Here is a 20007-nt window from a genome sequence, read left to right on the forward strand (position 1 = left end):
CTGAAGTTATAGCAAAGAATTATAATGCACTGAATGAAATAAGAATTCAGTAGTCCATGCGGTTATAAATCAATTAGCAAATACATGCATGACGGAGGGGAGCACAGCTCTTCCTAAGAGTAGAATGCAATGAATAATGCAAGAAGAAGGATGAAGTTATTTGACAACTGACAGAATATTAACATTCAGGCTGTGGGCTCTGAGCACCCGTATGTCCCCCTCTGTCCAAGACCCTTTGACATCATCAATGGACGCTAAAATGAATGGGTTGCAGTTTGAAAACTAACAGGTATTTGCATAGTCTCAAAGTCCTCCACATATTTATTATAAAGAGAAAAATAGTAGTTTTACAGAGGAGAAACTTGGCAGACATCATCTAAACATTTTTTTAAAATAAAATCTATTCCAATTCCAGGGTCTATTTTATACGTAGAGCACAGCTCAACCCGCACTAGCGACATTTCAGTGCTGAGCTCCATGTGGCCTGTGGAGCAGGTTAAATAATGTAGCTCTAAATGGACCCTGCTGTCTGCACTTCTCATCATGTGCAATGATAAGTGTTGTTATAAGGCACTTTTTTTTTTCCAAATTTTAAAAGCCTTTTTATTTCCTTCACCATTATTGTTTTACAATACAAATATCACCTTGTGAATACACACACAAAAAACAACCCTACGGAAGATAATTCTGCTGCACGTAAAATCCAGAATGGATATATATAATTCTTCATTCTTAAAAAACTATTTTGTTCTCCACATTGGCAAGTATAGAATAGAATACTTCCCCAAACATCCTTTTGTTAGGAGCAAAACTTAGAATTACATGCAGTTTCTGCACAAATATATTTTAAAGAAATAGATCACTTTTTTGTTGTTCACCAACAAAATTGTCATGAGAGTATGGATAACTAATTTATAGCTTTCAAGTTTTAGTTAAGTGATCATTTTCAAAACTCGCTTTTAAAAAAAGAAGTATTCATGGCTGTTTTCACTGTAGAGTTAAAATTGAACCACCAAATAGGTAAAATAGTGTAAGTGGGCCATGTCGTTGCCACAGGCTCACAATATGAGAGCCGGCTCTGACTTTCTGATGACCCGTTCCCCCCTCCCCCCAGTCTGTAATTCAGAGCAACTGAAAAGCCATAAGCAGTCTTCTGATTTAACTTAGCTATAAATGCAAAATTTAGTAGTGTATACATACATTTATATTTTCATGGAATACTTTAAATAAAAACATTTTTTTAAGATTGCCTACTGACCACACAATCAAGACAAGAAAGGCACTAGAAACATAGACAAATTTCTCTCCCAAGAAGCATTTTTAAATTTTAACTCTCTTCTCTTTGACATGTAAAAATCTTGAAATTTGGTTTTCATAACATCATTTGAAAAATAAAGTTAGGAAATACTTAGAAAATCACTTTATAACAGAATCTTTTTTTTTTTTTTTGTACTTTTTGACACACTGTCTCTGCTTTTTTTACAAAACCCAAAGTTACTAAACCTTTCTGTGTCTGTCATTTTTGACTATCGGTGCAACAGGTAGAAAGATTTCAGAATCAGACCCCATTCAGGTACTTAGAAACCTTCATAGAGACATTTGCTAGAAAATGGCTTACAGCCCAATCTTTGGGGCAAGAGATATGAAAAGTATGTTTTCCCAAGAAAAATAATACGCTTTATTTCCAGATGTGACTGGAAAAAACAGAACTTAGGATACAAAAGCTTACATTTATGCTGTTGCATCATATACAAAGGAACATGGTGGTTGTGGGTTATGTAAATCACAGGCTTCTGAACAGGAACTGTGTACAGTGCATGATAAGTTAGATTTTCTTTATTGTTGTCCAACACAGGTCCTTTGGAGAGAAAAAGAAGATCACAGTGCTGACCAGGTAACTCAATAGGCTAAGTCAAGGTAACCGTTGAAAGATAGTGGGATTAGGGAGGTGTTTATTTTATGGCATCTTCTCTCGTGGAGTTCTTAGCACTTCGGACAGGTCCTCGTTCCCCCACTTTGCACAGCTGTTATGTGTCATTCACCAACCGGCTGTATTTAACTGGCCTACTGAGGTGGACTGCTGGCCAGGGGAAGGGCCAATGGTAAGATCGAGGTACAATTCCTTGGACATTCTTTTCAAAGTACTGAAATGGCTTGTACCACCACACCCGGGCCAAGAGGTTCATCTGGGAAGCTTCTTTGAGCACACTCTTTGATAAATAAGTAGGTGAGTGTGAGCATGACCGTGTGGTCGCTGTACAGATAGTCCCCACACATGTTGTGAGAGCCAGTGATGGACAGGCCACCGCCAGCAATGAGCTTCATTATTCTCCCCAGTTGGGCTTCCCAGTCTCCAAAAAGCTTCGGAGGGCAGTTGAAATGCATACCAGGTACTGGGAGTGTAGTTACATACATTGTAATACACCGATACAGGTACAGCGTGCCAACTATGCAGAAAAATCTTCTGCTGATAATAGACTTGTATTTTAAGAGCAGCCACTGAACTAACCAGAGTCCTACAAGGATCATGCCATTAATTTCACAAATAGAAAAGGCCCACTGCACCCGGTTAAAATGGTCAAAAAACGTGTCCGGTAGTGGAGGCTGCACCTCCTTAGGAGGTACTCGTTCATGGACGACCGAGATCATCACTGTGGTGAGAACAAAACAGCAAAGTGCATAAAGAAAGGCCTGAAGAGTCTTGCCCCACTCCATGGGGTACTGGGAGCGCTCCAGTTCCGGCATGGGGATCTTTATCATCTCCTTCCTATACCCACTTGGCATCCCGTTGGGTTTGACCTTGATGCTGAATCTGCCGTCAGGGGTGGGGACGTCTGTGCCAATGCTGAGGTGCCCGTTGGCATGGCCGATCTTGTGTACTTCCATGTGGTGCTCCATTTTCAAGGTCTCTATCATGTCCAAGAGCCGCTGCCCGTTGTCGGAGGAGACTCGGCACAAGGGGGGTTTTGTGAAATCCTCTTGGGTCAGGTTGATCAAGTCGCGGCCCGTGAAATGTTCCAGAGGCTCACAGTATTCTGGCATAGCATTCTCCAGCAGCCAGTCTGTCACCTTTTTGGGTGACCAATAAACCACTTCCTTCATTGTACTGGCAGACAACAGGCAGTCCCCTGCTTGCTCTCTGCAGGTCAGCAGTCCGAGTTTTTCCGGAGCAGGATGCTGGCCCTCGAAGGCGTACTCATCCTGTCAGGCCTCATGACTGGGACTTGGGTAGCAAGGTGGTTAGGGCAGTTTTTAAACACCTCATGTAGCTGTCCAGGGTTCTTGAGTACCCGAGCACTTGTTCACCTCATTTTTCAACAAGATTCTTCCTTGGGCTCTCCAGGCTGGAGGCAAAGTCTCCTGCAAAGTTCCCAGGGCACCAAGTTCCCGCGCCGCTCCCGCACTCGGGTGCCTGCCCGGGCGCAGGCGGAGCGGCAAAGGCGGTCCGAGGCGCGCCGACCCGGCCCCGGCTCCCCGGCGCGCCCGCCCCTCTGCCTGGCCCCTGGAGCCGCCCTCGCCCTCGGCCTGGCCGGCGGCTGGCCAGCCCCGCGGTGCTCGAGAGCCCAGCGTCCGGAGGGCGGGCGGGTCCTCCCAGCGGGACAGCTGTGAGCAGGAGCCCAGCGCAACCACTGAGGCTCCAGCCGGGAGGCCACAGCGGAGCTGAGCCGGGCAGCCAAGACATTTTTATTTCATGTGCTTTACATATAACAGAAGGCATCTCAGTGATCCACTCACATACCCACAAAGAAACCACACACGCACACAATCACTCACGTTCTGTGGTGGGAGAATAGTGGCCCCAACGCCCAGCCCAAACCCTGAAACCGTGAATCTCTTATGTGACCTGGCAAAAGGCCCTCGCAGAGGTAACTGAGCTTTATAGATGTGAAAAGAGAAAGGTTGTCCTGGATTATCCCCGTGAGAACCCGTCTAAACACCGAGTCCTTAAAAGCAGAGAACTTGCTCCAGCTGGAGGCAGAACAGAAATGTGGCGGAAGGAGCAGTCAGAGGGATTCCAGGCGTGAGAAGGATGTGACCCGTGGCTGCAGGCTCTGAGATGTAGGCCCATGTGCGAGGACCAGTGAAAGGCTGGCAGGAGCTGCGGACGGACAGACGCTTTCTGCCAGTGGGAACAGGAACCTCAGTGTTACCACTGCAGGGAAGAGAATTCTGCCAACAGCTTGACTGAGCTTGGAGGTGGACCCTTCCTCCCAAGGCCTCCCTAGCAGAATCCCAGCAGCCACACTTGGACTTCAGCCCTGTGAGACCCCTGGCAGAGGGAGAGGCTGGCCACCCAGAGCTCTCATCTATGGAGCTGTGAGATACTAAACTTGTGTGGTCTGAAGATGCTAAGTTTGGGAAACCTTGTTATGGCGGCAGGAGAAAACTAATCCGCACAATCATACCCATAGCCCCACAGCACAGGAAACATCATTTTCTTATCATTTATTTGAACAATTCTTACAAAAAGTAGAAAATAAATATTTTACAGGTCTGAGCTTGACAATTCACCACATAAATACATAAATAGTGGTTGGGTGGCAATAAATTAAGAAACGTGAGGGACGCATAAATAAAACCCAAGATGCTGGGACAGGAGGCCGGTGGGCCTGAGGGTCACGCACACAGGTCTCCATCAGCGACACATCTCAGGTCACCGATGAGGAGGCAGAAGAGGTTGGATGCGACAGAGGCTTCAAGGCAGCCACGGGATTCCTGTGGAGAGGAAAGGACAGGTGAGTGGCTGTTCATCACCTGGGCCCCAAGTTGTCCCCAGAAACTGGTCCTGCCCCAGTCACTCACCTTCTCCTCAGCCTCCTGGAGGCGGTGCAGCCATTGGCGGAGGCGGCCCCGGGGCCTGGGGCCTGCTGTGGACTGAGCTGGGACCTGTGGGCGAAGGAGGGTGGTGAGTGAACAGGGTCTCAGACACACGGGGACATACGGGTGGTCAGAACCCACAGACGAGCCTGGGAGCCCAGAGCACTCACACAGGCCTGAAGCTTGGAGTGGATGTGGCGCAGCGTGTGAAGGGGCTGGTCCAGGAGGTCCCCCAGGGTCGAGTTAGCCACGGTCTCCAGGACCTTCAGTGTCAGGGCCAGCTCAGCCTCCAAGGCCACAGGGCGCTCCCACACCTGAGCAGGGAGAAGGACAGGTGAGAGAGAACAGGTGAGGAGGGCGGAGGAAGGAGCAGGTGAGGGCAGGAGACAGGAGAGAGGGAAGGTCAATGTGAGCAGGTGAGGAGAAGAGGTCAGGGGGACTGCTGGGGAGGGCAAAGACACAGAGAACAGTGAGAAGGAGAAGGTGAAGGGGCCACCTAAGGAGCCAGAGGAGCGGGGCCAGGTGAGGGCAGGACTGGGCCTGAGTCTCCCAACTCACCTGCAGCTGCCTCAGGTCCCGGGTCCTTGGGAGTGGGCGGGAGCCGCAGCTCCGGTTCCTCTGCAGGAGGGACTCTTCCTGGAGAGCAAAGGCAGAGGTCAGCCACAGCTGGAGGGCTGGAGGTTGACCCCGCAGTGGGCTTGGAGGATGGCTAGCAACAGGAGCAGGGGGCTAACATCCTAAAGGATGGTAGAGGCATCTCCAGGGCAGAAGAACAAGAGTCAGCCCCCAAAGCAAGAGCAGGAGGTAGACTATGTGTGAAGGGTGGAGGTTAGCCCTGGGAAGGAAGGGAACAGGCCCACCTTGAGCCAAATGAGGTTGTGACCCACAGAGGGAAGGGTGGAGGGTAGCCCACAGCATGGGGGTAGGGAGGGGAGGCAGGGGAGAGGGAGGAAGACTCACCAAGGCGTCCTTGGCCCTCCTGAAGGCCTTCATCTCTTGTGGGGACAGAGACTTGAATTGGGCCATGTCGCAGCCCCTTGCACCCAGGAGGGTCGCGAGGGGCGTGGTGACGGGAACTGCTCCTGTGCTGGTCAGCACAGTGGTCATTAGCATCAGCACCAGCGCACAACACAGAGCCAAGTCTGTGCTAGGGAAGGATGGGCAGATGAGGGGACAGAGTGTCAGGGGCTGTGGGTGGGGGCTGTGGCGAGTGAGGGTCATGGACAATGATGTGGAGGCTCACCCAGCTTCATCCTGGTCTCTGGTCTCTGGTCTCTGGTCTCTATTCCAAGTGGGGATCCAAGTGTCCTCTCAGAGGCTGTCTCCTGGGTCTCACTCAGCCTTGTGTGGTGTCTCTGGCCTCAGTCTCCTCTTCCAGGTCTCAGCCTGCTGCTGGGTCTGTGTCCTTGAACTTCCAACTAGGCAGCGATGCAATTCCTCACTGAGCTCCATGGTGCAGCTTTTAGCCTGCACAGGCGGGCAATCCCAGCTGATGAAGGAAAAATGAAAACACACCTGCCATTAGGGGAGGCCCCAGGCTGGGAAAGCCCGTGCAGGGCGGGGCCTTGAGCCAGGTGAGCAGCTGGAGCTGAAACAGAAAGTGACACACACTCAGGCTCACCTACAGGAGGTGAGGTCCCAAGAGGAATCTCAGGATAAGGGCAGCCTCAGCCCCACAAAGAGGGGTTGCCTTTCTGCAGGACACCCCGGTGCAGGGAGAGGAGGAGGAAAGCACCTCCAGGGCTGTTGCCCCTTCTGAGAAGGGGGCTGTCAAGGGAGGGGAGAAGACAAAGGGAGAAGGCTACTGGGGGATGTGAGGGGGGGGGGCAGGGGGGACGACTGGGACGGGGGAGTGTGTATGGGAGAGTAGGCAACACAAAGCAGCACAGAGTTAAGAGATTAGCTCTTTCCCCCTTCCCCCCCAGGGGCTGTGAAAGAAGGGGAGGAGAGGAGCTTGACAAACAAACATCTTTAATTGTCCAGACACAGAGGGACCCAGGGATAGGAGTCTCTGCTAGGGAGTCTGGGTGTAGCCAAGGGCTTCAAGGGATCCTGTCAGTGTGACAAATGCCTTCATTCATTCATCAAGTATTACCCAGCCCCTACTTTGTTTCAGGCACTGCTCAACGTGCCAGGATCAGAGCATTTAAAAGACATCCCATAAAACAACACTGGTCGGAGCTTTTTAAAAAACAACAACTTTACTCTATTGATCTTTACAGAGGAAGAGGGAGAGGGAGAGAGAAAGACATCAATGTGAGAGTGAAATATTGATCAGTGGCTTCCTGCACGTGTCCCAACTGGGAAGAGAACCCAAAACCTGGGCATATGCTCTAACCAGGAATTGAACCAGTGACCTTTCACACCTTTCACAGGGGAGGACGCTCCAAACCTGAGTCACACCAGCCAGGACTCCTGGGCCTTCTTACTAGAGGAGAGTAGGGGAGGGGTAAGCACTCACTGTATATTACATCAGGTAACAGAAAATGAAAGCACAAACGTGAGGTGACAGCAGAGTGTAGGAGGCGGCTGCACTGAATGAGGCCAGAAAAGTCACATTTGAGCAAAAACATAAAGTGAGAAGTGAGGGAGTGAGCTATGTCAAGATCTGAAAAGAAAAAAAGACACCCCCTACTCCTGATCTGGGAGTACTTGATGCCTCACTCCATCACGGAGGCTTTGCCACAATATAGTACTGAACCCATGATAACATCAGGGGCACAATGTAGTTTGCCTACATCTATATATTCTAGAGGCCTGGTGCACAAATTCGTGCATGAGTGGGGTCCAGCCAGCCTGCCCTGATCGGGGTGGTGGGGGCCAAATGGGGTCAGGGCTGGCCAGGGGGAGGAGCCGTGGGCAGTTGGTCAGCCCTGCTTCCAGGTCGAACACCCTGTGGAACTCTAGGCCGAGGGGAGGATTTGCATATTAAGCTTTTATTATCTCTCTATATAAAGAGCCAGGGGCCGTCACATCTGAAAAAACCAAATGGATGACCAAACAGACTGAGTGTGGCAACAAGACAGGCCGGGGTGTTAGTGAGGGACAACCAAACGACTGCGCAGCAGGCTGTGAGGGGTGACCAGGCTGGTAGGGGAGTGGTGAGGGATGACCAAACGACTGAAGAAGCAAGCTGCGTAGGGTGACCAGGGTAGCAGGGGGGACAGTGAGGGGTGACCTGGCTGGCGGGGGAGGGCAGTTGAGGGTGACCAGGCTGGCAGGGGGGCAGTAAGGGGAGACCATGCTGGCAGCGGGTGGGGCAGTTAGGGGCAACCAGGCCAGCAGGGGGGGTCAGTTTGGGGTGATCCGGTCAGCAGGCAGAAATGGTTAGGGGTAATCAGCCTGGCAGGGGAGCCAGTTAGGGGCGATCAGGCAGGCAGGCAGGTGAGCAGTTAGGAGCCAGTGGTCCTGATTGTGAGAGGGATGTCTGACTGCTGGTTTAGGCCCGATGGCAGTCAGACATCCCCCAAGGGTTCCTGGATTAGAGAGGGTGCAGGCTGAGCTGAGGGGACTGCCTGCCCCTATGCATGAATTTCATGCACCGGGTCTCTAGTATAGGATAAAAGTCTAAGCAACCGTTATGACTGAACCACCAGAATGATCAAAAGGACTGGTCAACCAGTCGCTATGATGCACATTAACCACCAGGTGGCAGACGCTCAATACAGGAGCTGCCTCCTGGTGGTTAGTACTCTCCCACAGACGACCTCCCAGGACTGACCAACCTCCCCTGGTACCTCCCCATGGCTGGCAGGCCCCTGTTGGGACTGGGCAAGATGGCCCTGCTCAGTCCTGTTGCTGGCCAGGCTTAGGGATCCCACTGTGCACAAATTCATGCACCAGGCCTCTATTTTTAAATATAAGTAACATTGATAGAGTGAATGAGAAGCTTAGTGTTGTGATGTATTTTAAAAATAGTCTCCGGCCCAGCCTGTGTGGTCAGTGGTTGAATGTCCACCAATTAACCAGGAGGTCAGGGTTGGATCCCTAGTCAGGGCACATACCCTGATTGTGTGCTCAGTCCCCAGTAGGGGGGATGCAGGAGGCAGCTGGTCAATGATTCTCTCTCATCATTGATACTTCTATCTCTCTCCCTCTCCCTTCCTCTCTCTCAAATCAATTAAAAATATTTTATTTTTATTTTATATACTAGTATATTTGTATTGATTTCAGAGAGGGGGATAGAGAAAGAAACATTGATGAAAGAGAATGATTGATTGGCTGCCTCCTGCATTCCCCCAACTGGTGATCCAGCCCCCAATCTGGGCACGTGCCCTTTACCAGAATTGAACCCAGGACCCCCCAGTCTGCAGGCCAATGCTCAATCCAGTGAGCCAAGCAGGCTAGGGATTATATATATATACTAGGAGCCCGGTGCACGAAATTCGTGCACTGGGTGTGTGTGTGGGGGGGAGTGTCCCTCAGCCCAGCCTGCCCCCTCTCACATACTGGGAGCCCTCAGGCGTTGACCCCCATCACCCTCCAATCGCAGGATTGGCCCCTTGCCCAGGCCTAACGCCTCTGGCCTAGGCATCCGGCCCGGGCAGCGGGGACCCGCAGCTGCAGCGGCCCCACGATCCTGGGCTCCGCTTTAGGCCCAGGCAAGGGACCCCTAGCTCCTGGGACTGCCAGCTTCGACCGTGCCCAGCTCCCATCGCTGGCTCCACCCCTACTTCCTGCTAACACTGGCCAGGGCGGAAAAGGCACCTGATTCTCTGATCATGGCTGGGGGGCAGGGCAAAGGCGGCCCCAGGGCCGCCTTTGCCCTGCCCCCCAGCTCTTAGCTCCCCCCTGGGTTTCCGATCACTGTCAGTGGCAGGGGGCTTCTTCCTGCTTTCCCTTTCGCCTCCCTGCATTGTGCCTACATATGCAAATTAACCGCCATCTTGTTGGCAGTTAACTGCCAATCATAGTTGGCAGTTAATTTGCATATAGCCCTGATTAGCCAATGAAAAGGGTAGCTCGTACGCCAATTACCATTTTTCTCTTTTATTAGTATAGATATTTTAAAGAGCATGAACCATGGAGCTGAAGGGTTGGGATGCAAACCTGGCTCTACCCTCACCTGCTGTGTGACCTTGACAAGGAGCCCTGCAGTTGGCAGCAAAGCTCTCCAGCCCACAGGCTTGGACAAATAAAGAAGTGCAATCACTTGTGTATTGAGGTGTGTGTGGTTATTTAATAGAGACCATCCTATGGCCTCCACTGGAAGCTGAATAAATGCTACTTCAATGAACACAACTTGTCCACAAAGGAAGGATGATAATGCCACGGTATAGATGAGGAAACTGAGGCCACAGAGAAGTAATTTGCACAGTCACACCATGATTAAGAGGCAGGGTCAGAGTTGCACTCAAGTCACCTGATTGCCCTGGCTGAGCATTTTTAACTGAAAGTGCCACTCAGAGTGATCACAGGGGAACAACCAGTGTAAATGCAAGAATATTTAATAATGAATGACAGAGTAGCCCATTACTCAGGGATTTCACAAATACAAAGGAAACACGGGTGACAGAATCCAAAATTGTGCAGTAACCTAAGGACTTCGGGCGCTGTCACTGCCTCACCCTGAGGGACCAGGCCTCTCCAGTGGAGAGCTGCAGGAGTCACAGATTCATAGAATCTCATAGGAGACACTGAAGGCTCAAACCAGGGCGTGGGAACTGTCCTGGAGACTCGGTTCTGGGCTGCTGGTACCCAGAGAAGTAGAGCCTCGCCCATGGTACGTGGGGTCAGCGTCCCCCGTGGACTCAGGACTCAAGTCTCTTCCTGCCACACAAGGCCCCTGGCGGGTCTTCGGGCAATGCCTTCCACAGACATGTCCCTGCTCCGAGGGGACGCGCTGTCCTCTCCGGAAATGTCCCCGCACTTCACGGTGCGCTCAGCACAGGCATCGAGGTGAGGCCAGCGGCGGCGGCAGCAGTCTCCTGAGCGCGGGCGCCCACTGGCTGGAGACCTGCCTGGACCAGAGGGCAGCACAGAGCCCCGACCTAAGCCGCCCGCCCGCAGAGCCGCGGGGCCCGCCTCACAGTCGGGTCAGAGACAAGGCCCTGAGAGCGACGCCTGCTTCAGGTCCCACGTGAGCAGGCGCAGGAGGTTGAAGATGATGGTGGCTTCATGGCACCGAGGCGAGTCCTGGAACCCGGGAAGGAAGCGAAGCGGGGCTGAGGCAGCGATTTCCTCATTGAGGGACCCTCATCTCCTGGCCGCTCCACCACACGTGACCCCCCAACCCCCACCCCCGCACCCAGCCCCAGCCCTGCTGGCTACCGGCTCCGCGCCCGCACCACTCACAGGTCTCCGCTTTTGGGGACGCCTCCTGGGTGCCCGCGGGGACTTCCTTGAGGAACCTGGCCGCACCAGCTCCAGCTGGAGGGGGCACAGGAGGTAAACCAAGGAGGCGAAGGGACCCAGTCTCCCACCGACTCAGCCCACGAGCCTCCCAGCCCAGCCCTGCGGACACCAGCGGGACGCGAATTGTGTGTGGACGGGTTGGGGCTCCGCGAGACAGATGGGCCCCGGGCGACCTAGCTGAGGGGGGAGAGCGCAGAGCAGGCGGGTGCGGGGTGCAGGGGCCGGGCGCGGGGGGCACTCACTCAGGCCACCATGTCCCTCCTCGCGGACGCCAGCAGCTCCAGGGTTGGGGCGAAGCCGGGAAACAGCTCTGGGCTGGGCAGGCTGCTCAGCACGGCCTGGGCGTCCGAGAGGACCGGGCCACCAGGCGGAGCCGTGCGCACGACTGAGGGGACTTGGCGGAGTAGAGACGCCGCGACCGCCACCCTGTCCCCCCCCCAACGCCCACCCCACGCCGACACGCGGGCCTCACCCAGGGCCGCGGGGGACCCCTCCTTTGGCGGAAGGAGCAGTTCCGCGGCCTCCAGCTCAGCATCTCTTCCTCCTGGGCGGGACAATGGTGGGGCTGAGGCTGCGCCCCTCGCCTGAGCCCTGAAGTGCGGGGAAGTCGGGGATTCATGCCCGTGACCCGACTGTGTGGTGCAGGATGGTCGTGCGTACTGTGTACGGAGCACAGAACCCGCCCCCCCACCCCCCCTCCAACCACCCCTCCTCCAACCCCCCCCCCCCAAGGACGAGGACCAGAAAGGGGAATGAAATGCACCCCTTGCGGACGCTGCACCCCGACGTGCGCCCTTTTGTGAGTGGCAGGAAGGTGCTTTCTGTGCTTAGGATGCAGCTGGTCAGAATTCAGACCTGAGATCTGAGATGCGCCTGCGTGACGCTAGGATGCCAGGGCCCTCGGGATAGGGACCAGGATCCTGACCCTGGCGGGACCAGCGTCCCCTGGGACTGGGGGTCTGGGCATCACTCACGTAGTGGTCCCTCAGCGCCTTGACCGCCTCCAGCGCCCTGGGGTCCAACCAGCGGTAGTGAGAGAAGGAGCAGCGCCTGGGTTCGGTCACACTGGGGTCCGCCACCACGGTCACTGTCACCAAGACCCACAGCCCCATACTTCAAAGAAGTAGAACAAATACTCCCAAAATTTATATGGAACCATAAAGGACCCCGAATAGCTGCAGCAATCCTGAGAAAGAAGAGCGGAGTAGGAGGGATCACAATATCGAATATCAAACTATACTACAAAGCCATTACAACCAAGCTGCCTAGTATTGGCACAAGAACAGGCATATAGACCAGTTGATCAGAACAGATATCCCTGAAATTGACCCACACCATCATGGTCAATAAATGTTTGACAAAGAAAGCAAGAACATACAGTGGAGTCAAGACTGTCTTTTCAACAAATGGTGTTGGGAAAACTGGACAGACACAGGCAAAAAGATGAAACTAGACCATTAACTTACACCATACACCAGAATAAACTCAAGATGGATAAAAGACTTACATGTAAGGCATGAAACCATAAAAATCTTAGAGGAGAACATAGGCAGTAAAATCTCAGACATCTCACGTAGCAATACGTTTATGGATACATCTCTTAGGGCAAAGGAAACTAAGGAGAAAATAAACAAATGGGACTACATCAAAATAACAAGCTTCTGCCCAGCAAAAGAAACCATCACCAAAATGAAAGGGAGCCCAGTGTATGGGAGAACAGCAGTGTATGGGATGCCAATGATACATCTGATAAGGGGTTAATGTCCAAAATATATAAAGTACTCATACAACTCAACAAAAGGAAGACAAACAGTCCAATTAAAAAATGGGCAGAGGGCCAAAACCGGTTTGACTCAGGGGATAGAGCGTTGGCCTGCGGACTGAAGGGTCCCAGGTTCGATTCCGGTCAAGGGCATGTACCTGGGTTTAGGGCACATCCCCAGTGGGAGATGTGCGGGAGGCGGCAGATCGATGTTTCTCTCTCATCGATGTTTCTGGCTCTCTATCGCTCTCCCTTCCTCTCTGTAAAAAATCAATAAAATATATTAAAAAAAACAATGGGCAGAGGACCTGAGTAGACATTTCGCCAAAGAGGACATAAAAATGGCCAAGAGACATGAAAAAATGCTCAAAGTCGCTAATCATCAGATAAATGCAAATTAAAACCAAAATGATATATCACCTCAACCCTGTCAAAATGAGCTATCAAAAAAAGCTCATGGAATAGATTAACATACCTTTATGTGGGGTTGAGGGGATGAGAAGAGATAAACCAAAGAACTTATATACTTATATGCATAGCTCATAGACACAGGCAATAGGGTAGTGAAGACCAGGGGTGGATGGGAAGGGGCTGGGAGGAGGGAGTTAAGAGGGGGGAAATGGGAGATATCTGTAATACTATCAACAATAAAAATATATTTAAAAATAAAAAAATAAAATTATCCCCCTAGCCGGTTTGACTCAGGGGATAGAGTGTCAGCCTGAGGACTGAAGGGCCTCCAGTTTGGTTCTGGTCAAGGGCACATGCCTCAGCTGCAGGCTCGATCCCCAGTAAGGGGTGTGCAGGAGGCAGTCGATCAATGATTCTCTCTCATCATTGATGTTTCTATCTTTCCCTCTCCCTTCCTCTCTGAAATTAATTAAAAAATATATATTAAAAAAATAAAATAAAAAGCTCTAACATGTGAACTGTCAAATAAGAGAGGAAACTTTATCCTTGCCTCTAAACTGGATAAAAGAGACACCATTGTTGCCAGCCAAACAAAAATTTCTCATGCCTTCTTTTCGGCAAAGCCCCTCCCCCAAATCATTCCTGGTGAATCTTGAGTGACTGTGGGAACCACACCACAGTTGCCGAATAGTCACGGCTAATTAGAGTGTGGAGGCCTTGTTGATAGTACACCAGATTGCCAAGGCCACTCTGAACATGGGAATCTTAATCAGAATGTCCTTGCCCTAACTGGTTTGGCTCAGTGGATAGAGCGTCAGCCTACAGACTGAAGGGTTCTGGGTTTGATTCCAGTCAAGGGCACATGCTTGGGTTTCGGGCTCCATTCCCAGTGTGGGGCATGTAGGAGGCAGCTGATTGATAATTCTCTCTCATCATTGATGTTTCTCTCTCCCTCTCCCTTCCTTTCTTAAATCAATAAAAATGTCTTTAAAAAACAAAACAAAAACAGGCTTCATTCCCAGAATGTCCGAGGACTATGTGAAGGTGAGCAGCAGGGTCACTACTTGGAAAGAAGCCTCTTTGGTCTAAATCAGTGGTTCTCAACCTTCTGGCCCTTTAAATACAGTTCCTCATGTTGTGACCCAACCATAAAACTATTTTCGTTGCTTCTTCATAACTGTAATGTTGCTACTGTTATGAATCATAATGTAAATATCTGATATGCAGGATGGTCTTAGGCGACCCCTGTGAAAGGGTCGTTTGATCGCCAGAGGGGTCGCGACCCACAGGTTGAGAACCACTGGTCTAAATAGTATAATGCATGTTAGCCAGCCAGTGCTGGGGGAAAGGCAGGCGCAGAGGATGCAGCTGCTATATGTGCAGGAAAGGCTAGAGAGGTGGAAGAAGCTGCTAAGGCAGAGAGCTCAGGTGCTGCTACTATGTGAGGCCATGAGTCTAGGGGCAGCGTGTGGCTGCTCAGATAATAGGTGTGGGCACAGAGGCTAATGCTATTTTTGTGGGAAAGATGTATTTGTTCACCAGCCGGTGTGCAGCTGCCTGTATGGGACTTTGCTGTGAAGAACTGTTTTGTTTGATGACTATATGGCCATTGGCTTCTACAATAAAGACTCATTCTTATACACCCACACTGCTCATGGCTTCTCCATCTAAACCCAGCCCCAAAAGGTCCAAGCCCCCTGGCAGAGGAGCTCAGACCCAACAGTTAGTGCAACGGATAGGGTTTGATAGTGAACCCGCCCTGACAGGTGCTGTAATCGAGCAGAATTCCGAAGAATATACGGACTCAGAGCAGCTGTGCTCTGGCTGCTCCGACAGTGACCTAAACCAAGCATGGGACTCCCCTCCCTCCTGCTAGAGATGAGTGTGGGTGTGACTATGTGACTGTATCAGCCAGGATCCCTGCAGGAGACCCATGCCACCATCAAATGGGGAAAGGGATTTGTTTAAGCAACAATGTACAGTGGTGGGGCATGGCTAAGGGACACCAGTAAAGGCAAGCAGCAGGCCCAGCTAAGAGCCAGAAGCTACTACCATTCCTAACCCGGAAGGAACACAAGAGGGAGTGGCTATTAGTCCCAGGCAGAGATTCTGGGACACCACTACTGCCAGCCCACAGTCCAGCAGGGAAATAGATAGAAGGAGTTCTATGGAAAGCAACTTCTCAGGGTGATCTGATTATAAATTCCTAAGTGGGTAGTCAGGCCCCAGGCTGAGAGCTACTTTAGTGAGAGGCTTTTAAACCAGCTCTGTCCGTTGTTCTTGTGCATCCAGGTTAACACACCTTTGAGAAGTCAGAAGTGATACCCCTCAAAGGCATAGACACCCTTAAGAAAGCACAGAATCTTGTTAAGAGCCTGTAATCCAATCCCTGCCTTGCTTTCTCCCACTTTCAGGTAATCTTCTTTGAATTTACTTCTTAGTTACAAATGCATAAGAGAAACTGCAAAACTGCCTGTTCTTCCTAGCATTTGAGATCTTGCTCCCCGGCATATGTGGCCAGTTTGGCTCAAATAATCTCATTAAAATGCTCTACAGGTTCGGCTGTTTCTCACATGAACATTCACCTGGTGCGGTCAGCAGGGTTTGAAGAAGCCCACCCTGTGGACCCGGACCTGGAGTTAGAGATAAGCAAGGGCCCATGGTGCCCACTGGCTCCCTGCTTTGCGTTGGGTGAACTTGGGGGAGTCTCTCTCGGAACTGTGGGCCTCCTTGCTGTAAGTAGCAGACCATGGCTTTACTTGAGCTGTTCTTAGAAAATCTTCGAGGTGGATAAGGATTGAGATGAAAAAGGAAATAAAAGATTGAAAATAACAAGTGCTCAAGTTTAAGAGCAACTGGACTGGGAGCTCTGTGAGGGCAGGACCTGGGCTCTCTCGGTTACACTGTGTCCACTGCCATGCAGTTCAGGGCCTGGCACAGAGCAGGTACTCAGTAGATGGTTATTGAATAAATAGATGAAATACTTTCAGAGGATGTTTCTTGATGATGACTGGGGTCCCCTGTTTACCCTGGATGTTGTTGGACTTTCATCCCTAGAACTTCTGACTCAGTAGGACTGGGTGGGGCCCAGCACCTGCATGTCTAAGGAGTCCCCAGGGGATGCTGATGCTGCTGGTTCAGGCACCACACTTGGAGGACCACTGTTTCCAAGCCACACAGTTGTGGCTGCCTTGGAGGATCATGCTAATCCCATTGAAATAACCCCATGCAGGGACATCCTTGCAGAAGTGTGAGCACTGAGTTCTGATGAGCCAGCATGACCTTAAGCACTGATCTGAATATCTATCTAAATAAAAGCCTAAGCGACCATCACAACTGAATGGACAACCAAACAGGCTACGTGGGCAACCAGGCCAGCAGGGGGGTTAGTGAGGGCCAGCCAAACAACTGAGCAGCAGGCCTCAAAGAAGGAGGTGCCCACAGCCAATAAGAAGGGAAATGCTAACTGACTTCCCCACCCTCAAAGATGGCAGTGCTCACAGCCAATAAGGAGGGCATATGCTAATTGACTGCCATGCTCTCAAAGATGGCTGCGCCCACAGCCACAAGATGGCCGGCAGGCGAGGGCAGTTGGGCGGGATCAGGCCTGCAAGGGAGAGCAGTTAGGGGCGATCGGGCTGGCAGGGAAGGGCAGTTGGGGGCAATCTGGCCGGCAGGGGAGCAGTTAGGCATTGATCAGTCCCTTAGGGAGTGGTTAAGGGGTGATCAGGCTGGCAGGCAGAAGCGGTTAGGGGCAATCAGGCAGGCAGGTGAGCGGTTCTGAGCCTGCAGTCTTGGATTGTGAGAGGGATGTCCGACTGCCAGTTTAGGCCTGATCCCCCATTCGGACATCCTCCAAGGGGTCCCAGATAGAAGAGGGTGCAGGCTGGGCTGAGGGACACCCACCCCCAGTGCACGAATTTTGTGCACTGGGCCTCTAGTTTTCCTATGTTTATGCAACAGACAGCATTTTCATTTAAATTAATGCCACCTATCATGTTTATGCTCAGGTACCCTGATTGAAACTAGTACTTTCTTTTTTCATCTAGTGGCAATTTCACATATACACCAACCTCCTTTCTTTGGTGAAAAATGTCAGATCAAGAGTTTTTTTTCTTATTATATGAATCAAAATATATCAGGGGATAAAAACAAAACCCAAACCAGGGTATTCTTCCCAATGCATTCCCAGAGTCCTTTGCAATACCTCTCTTATAACTCTGTTTATATTGTGTTCAAATATATTGATTTACTGTCTGACTTTCTCTAGGGCTCATGGGTTTGTCAAGGGCAGGCATTCTTCCATGTGAAGAAAAAAAATGTGTAAACTGGAGTTATTTATTTTTCTACGATTTGTCCCATTTGTGTTAATAAACAGCGAGGAAATTGCTTTGGGGTGAACATGCTGTGTGTGTCCTCACATGGACATGTCAGTGTGTTCTCGAGTTTGAGATGTCACGGGGTGTGGGGTGGGAGTGGTTGGGGGCTGGGGCCTGTGGGTGATGGTGGCTGTGTGTTCCTGTGGGGGGACATGGTCTGGGACTATGTTTCTCTGGGACTGTGTATCGAGCATGTGCCGACACTCAATGCGTAGTCACCAATGAGATTTGGTGGCCATCAGTCGCTGACTGTGTGAAGGAGTGTCCCTCCCCCTGCCCATGTGTGTATGTGCCTGGGTTGGGGATGCTGCAATCTGCTGTGGCCCAGTGGGTCCTGTGTTCCTGTCCCGGTTTGCCTCCCTCTCCAGGTCTCCTTGCTGACCCACGTCACCATCTGTCTGAAGCCCATGGCCCTCCTGGGCAGGTGGACTCCAGGTAACTGTGTCTAAGGTCCAAGCGAGCAGCACTTACCATGGCTCCATCCCTGAGTCTGGGCCCCTGCAGAGCTATGAGGGTGGGGCTTCTGTGTCCTTCCAAGGACCTGGGAAGTTAGCAGCTGGAGATTAGATTTCACAAGGTCCTGGAAGAAAAAGAGGGAGAAGGATCCAGATCTGGTTTGGGGCAGGGCCAGGCCAAGGTCCAGGGTCTCAAAATCATTATAAGAATATTCATAATAGCTCTTATTTATTTATTTATTTATTTATAAAATATATTTTTATTGATTTCAGAGAAGAAGAAGAGAGAGATAGAAACATCAATGATGAGAGAGAATCATTGATCAGCTGCCTCCTGCACACCCCCTACTAGGGATCGAGCCCGAAACTCAGGCATATGCCCTGAACAGAATCAAACCTGTGACTCTTCAGTTTGCAGGCTGATGCTCTATCCACTGAGCAAAACTCGCTAGGGCAATAGCTCCTATTTATTAAGCAAGCACCATGTGCTGGGCAGTATATTTCATGCTTTATATATTTATATTAGAGGCCCAGTGCACGAAATTCATGCACTGGGGGTGGGGGTCCCTCAGCCCGATTGCGAGAGGGCACAGGCCAGACCAAGGGACCCCACCAGTGCATAGTTGGGGCCAGGGAGGGATGTGGGAAGTTGACCAGCAAGGGGGGACCATGGGAGGGCTCCTGTCGCTGAGTCCCAATTGGCCAGAACCCAGCAGCAAGCTAACCTACTGGTGGAGCGTCTAGGTGGTAAGGGTACATCATAGTGACTATTGAGCAGTTGACTATTTGACCCCTGGTGGTTAGTGCACATCATTGCAAGTGGTCGAGCAGCCTTAGCATATTACGCTTTGATTGGTTGAATGGCCAACCAGATGACCAGACACTTAGCATATTAGGCTTTTATTATATAGGATTTATGCTGTTATCTTATTCAATATTACATATTAACTACTTTTTATGTTACATTTATAAATAACAATTATGTGGATTATTCATGGTTATGAATATGTTTTTATTTAGCTATAGATTACTTTATAATAGAAAGTGATTTTACAGGATCATATTCTATTTCTATTATCATATTCTATTACCCCATGGAAGGTAGCAGGAAACTGAAGCTCAGAGAGGCGAGCTCACTTACCCAAGGTCACACAGCAAGCAATGCCACTCAGCAAGGTGACAGAGTCAAATTTGAACCCACTTCTGTGGTCCAGCCTTTGGCTTTTAATCACTGTATTACCCTGGCCAAGGTGGCAGACAGCATGTGAGGCGACCAGTAGGGAGGGAGTCTTAGCTGAGTGACTGGATGATAGCAAATCGCTGTAGGTGTTGTGTTGCGTTGGTTACATTTATTGAGACCTTATTGGGTGCCAGGCTGTCATGATAATGACGATGCCACATGCTCCTATGGCACTTAGTGGGCCCCACTGTAAGTGCTGTTATGTGGATCGGTCCCCTTACTCCTTGCACCAGCGCTCTGAGGTGGGTACCACCATTGTCTCCATGAGGCCCGAGGTGGAAGCATGTGCAGAACTCGTGGAGGAGCTGGGATTTGGTGCCAGGCTGTTCCTTTTACTCTTGAACTTCCCATTATCCCGTCAAGTCCTCACAACAGCCCTATAGCGTAGGAAGAATTATTACCATTTTACAGATGAGGAAACTGAGGCCCAGACTTGCACTCACCCACAGAACCACAGACTTGAACTATTGTCTGTCGGAGCAGCTCACCCACCCTTGACCCTGTACTTCTCTGGCAGGAGACCAGGAATGTCAAAGAGCCTCTGAAGGGCCTGGGCCAGGCTCCCAGGGCCCGGGGCCCTGTCCCATC

General features: G+C 50.9%; 2 protein-coding genes and 1 pseudogene across 2 annotated transcripts; all 3 read right to left on the reverse strand.

The window, feature by feature from the left end:
- Window positions 1-1383: 1383 nt before the first annotated feature.
- Window positions 1384-3462, reverse strand: LOC132216912 (phosphatidylcholine:ceramide cholinephosphotransferase 1-like). The gene is given in 2 exon segments (XM_059666602.1): window positions 1384-2208; window positions 2210-3462. Coding segments are annotated over 2 exon segments (1074 nt in total). The 5' UTR covers window positions 3103-3462; the 3' UTR covers window positions 1384-2027.
- Window positions 3463-4544: 1082 nt separating this feature from the next.
- Window positions 4545-6071, reverse strand: LOC132216354 (interferon lambda-3-like). The gene is made up of 6 exons (XM_059665519.1): window positions 6062-6071; window positions 5779-5960; window positions 5377-5454; window positions 4989-5132; window positions 4804-4887; window positions 4545-4716 (listed from the first exon to the last, which is right to left on the reverse strand). Exons 1-6 carry the CDS (start codon window positions 6069-6071, stop codon window positions 4618-4620), a joined length of 597 nt encoding a protein of 198 aa, XP_059521502.1. The 3' UTR covers window positions 4545-4617.
- Window positions 6072-10249: 4178 nt separating this feature from the next.
- Window positions 10250-12883, reverse strand: LOC132216355 (interferon lambda-4-like; annotated as a pseudogene).
- Between the last annotated feature and the right edge of the window lie 7124 nt (window positions 12884-20007).

The sequence above is a fragment of the Myotis daubentonii genome, chromosome 15, assembly GCF_963259705.1.
Source record: "Myotis daubentonii chromosome 15, mMyoDau2.1, whole genome shotgun sequence".
NCBI classification, from domain to species: Eukaryota; Metazoa; Chordata; class Mammalia; order Chiroptera; family Vespertilionidae; genus Myotis; species Myotis daubentonii.

Excerpts from the sequence above, each read along its gene's own strand:
- LOC132216354 (XM_059665519.1), bottom strand. Across the intron at positions 5,133-5,376 it reads GGGACCTGAGGCAGCTGCAG|GTGTGGGAGCGCCCTGTGGC; the intron begins GTGAGTTGGGAG and ends CTCCCTGCTCAG. Across the intron at positions 4,888-4,988 it reads ACTCCAAGCTTCAGGCCTGT|GTCCCAGCTCAGTCCACAGC; the intron begins GTGAGTGCTCTG and ends CTTCGCCCACAG.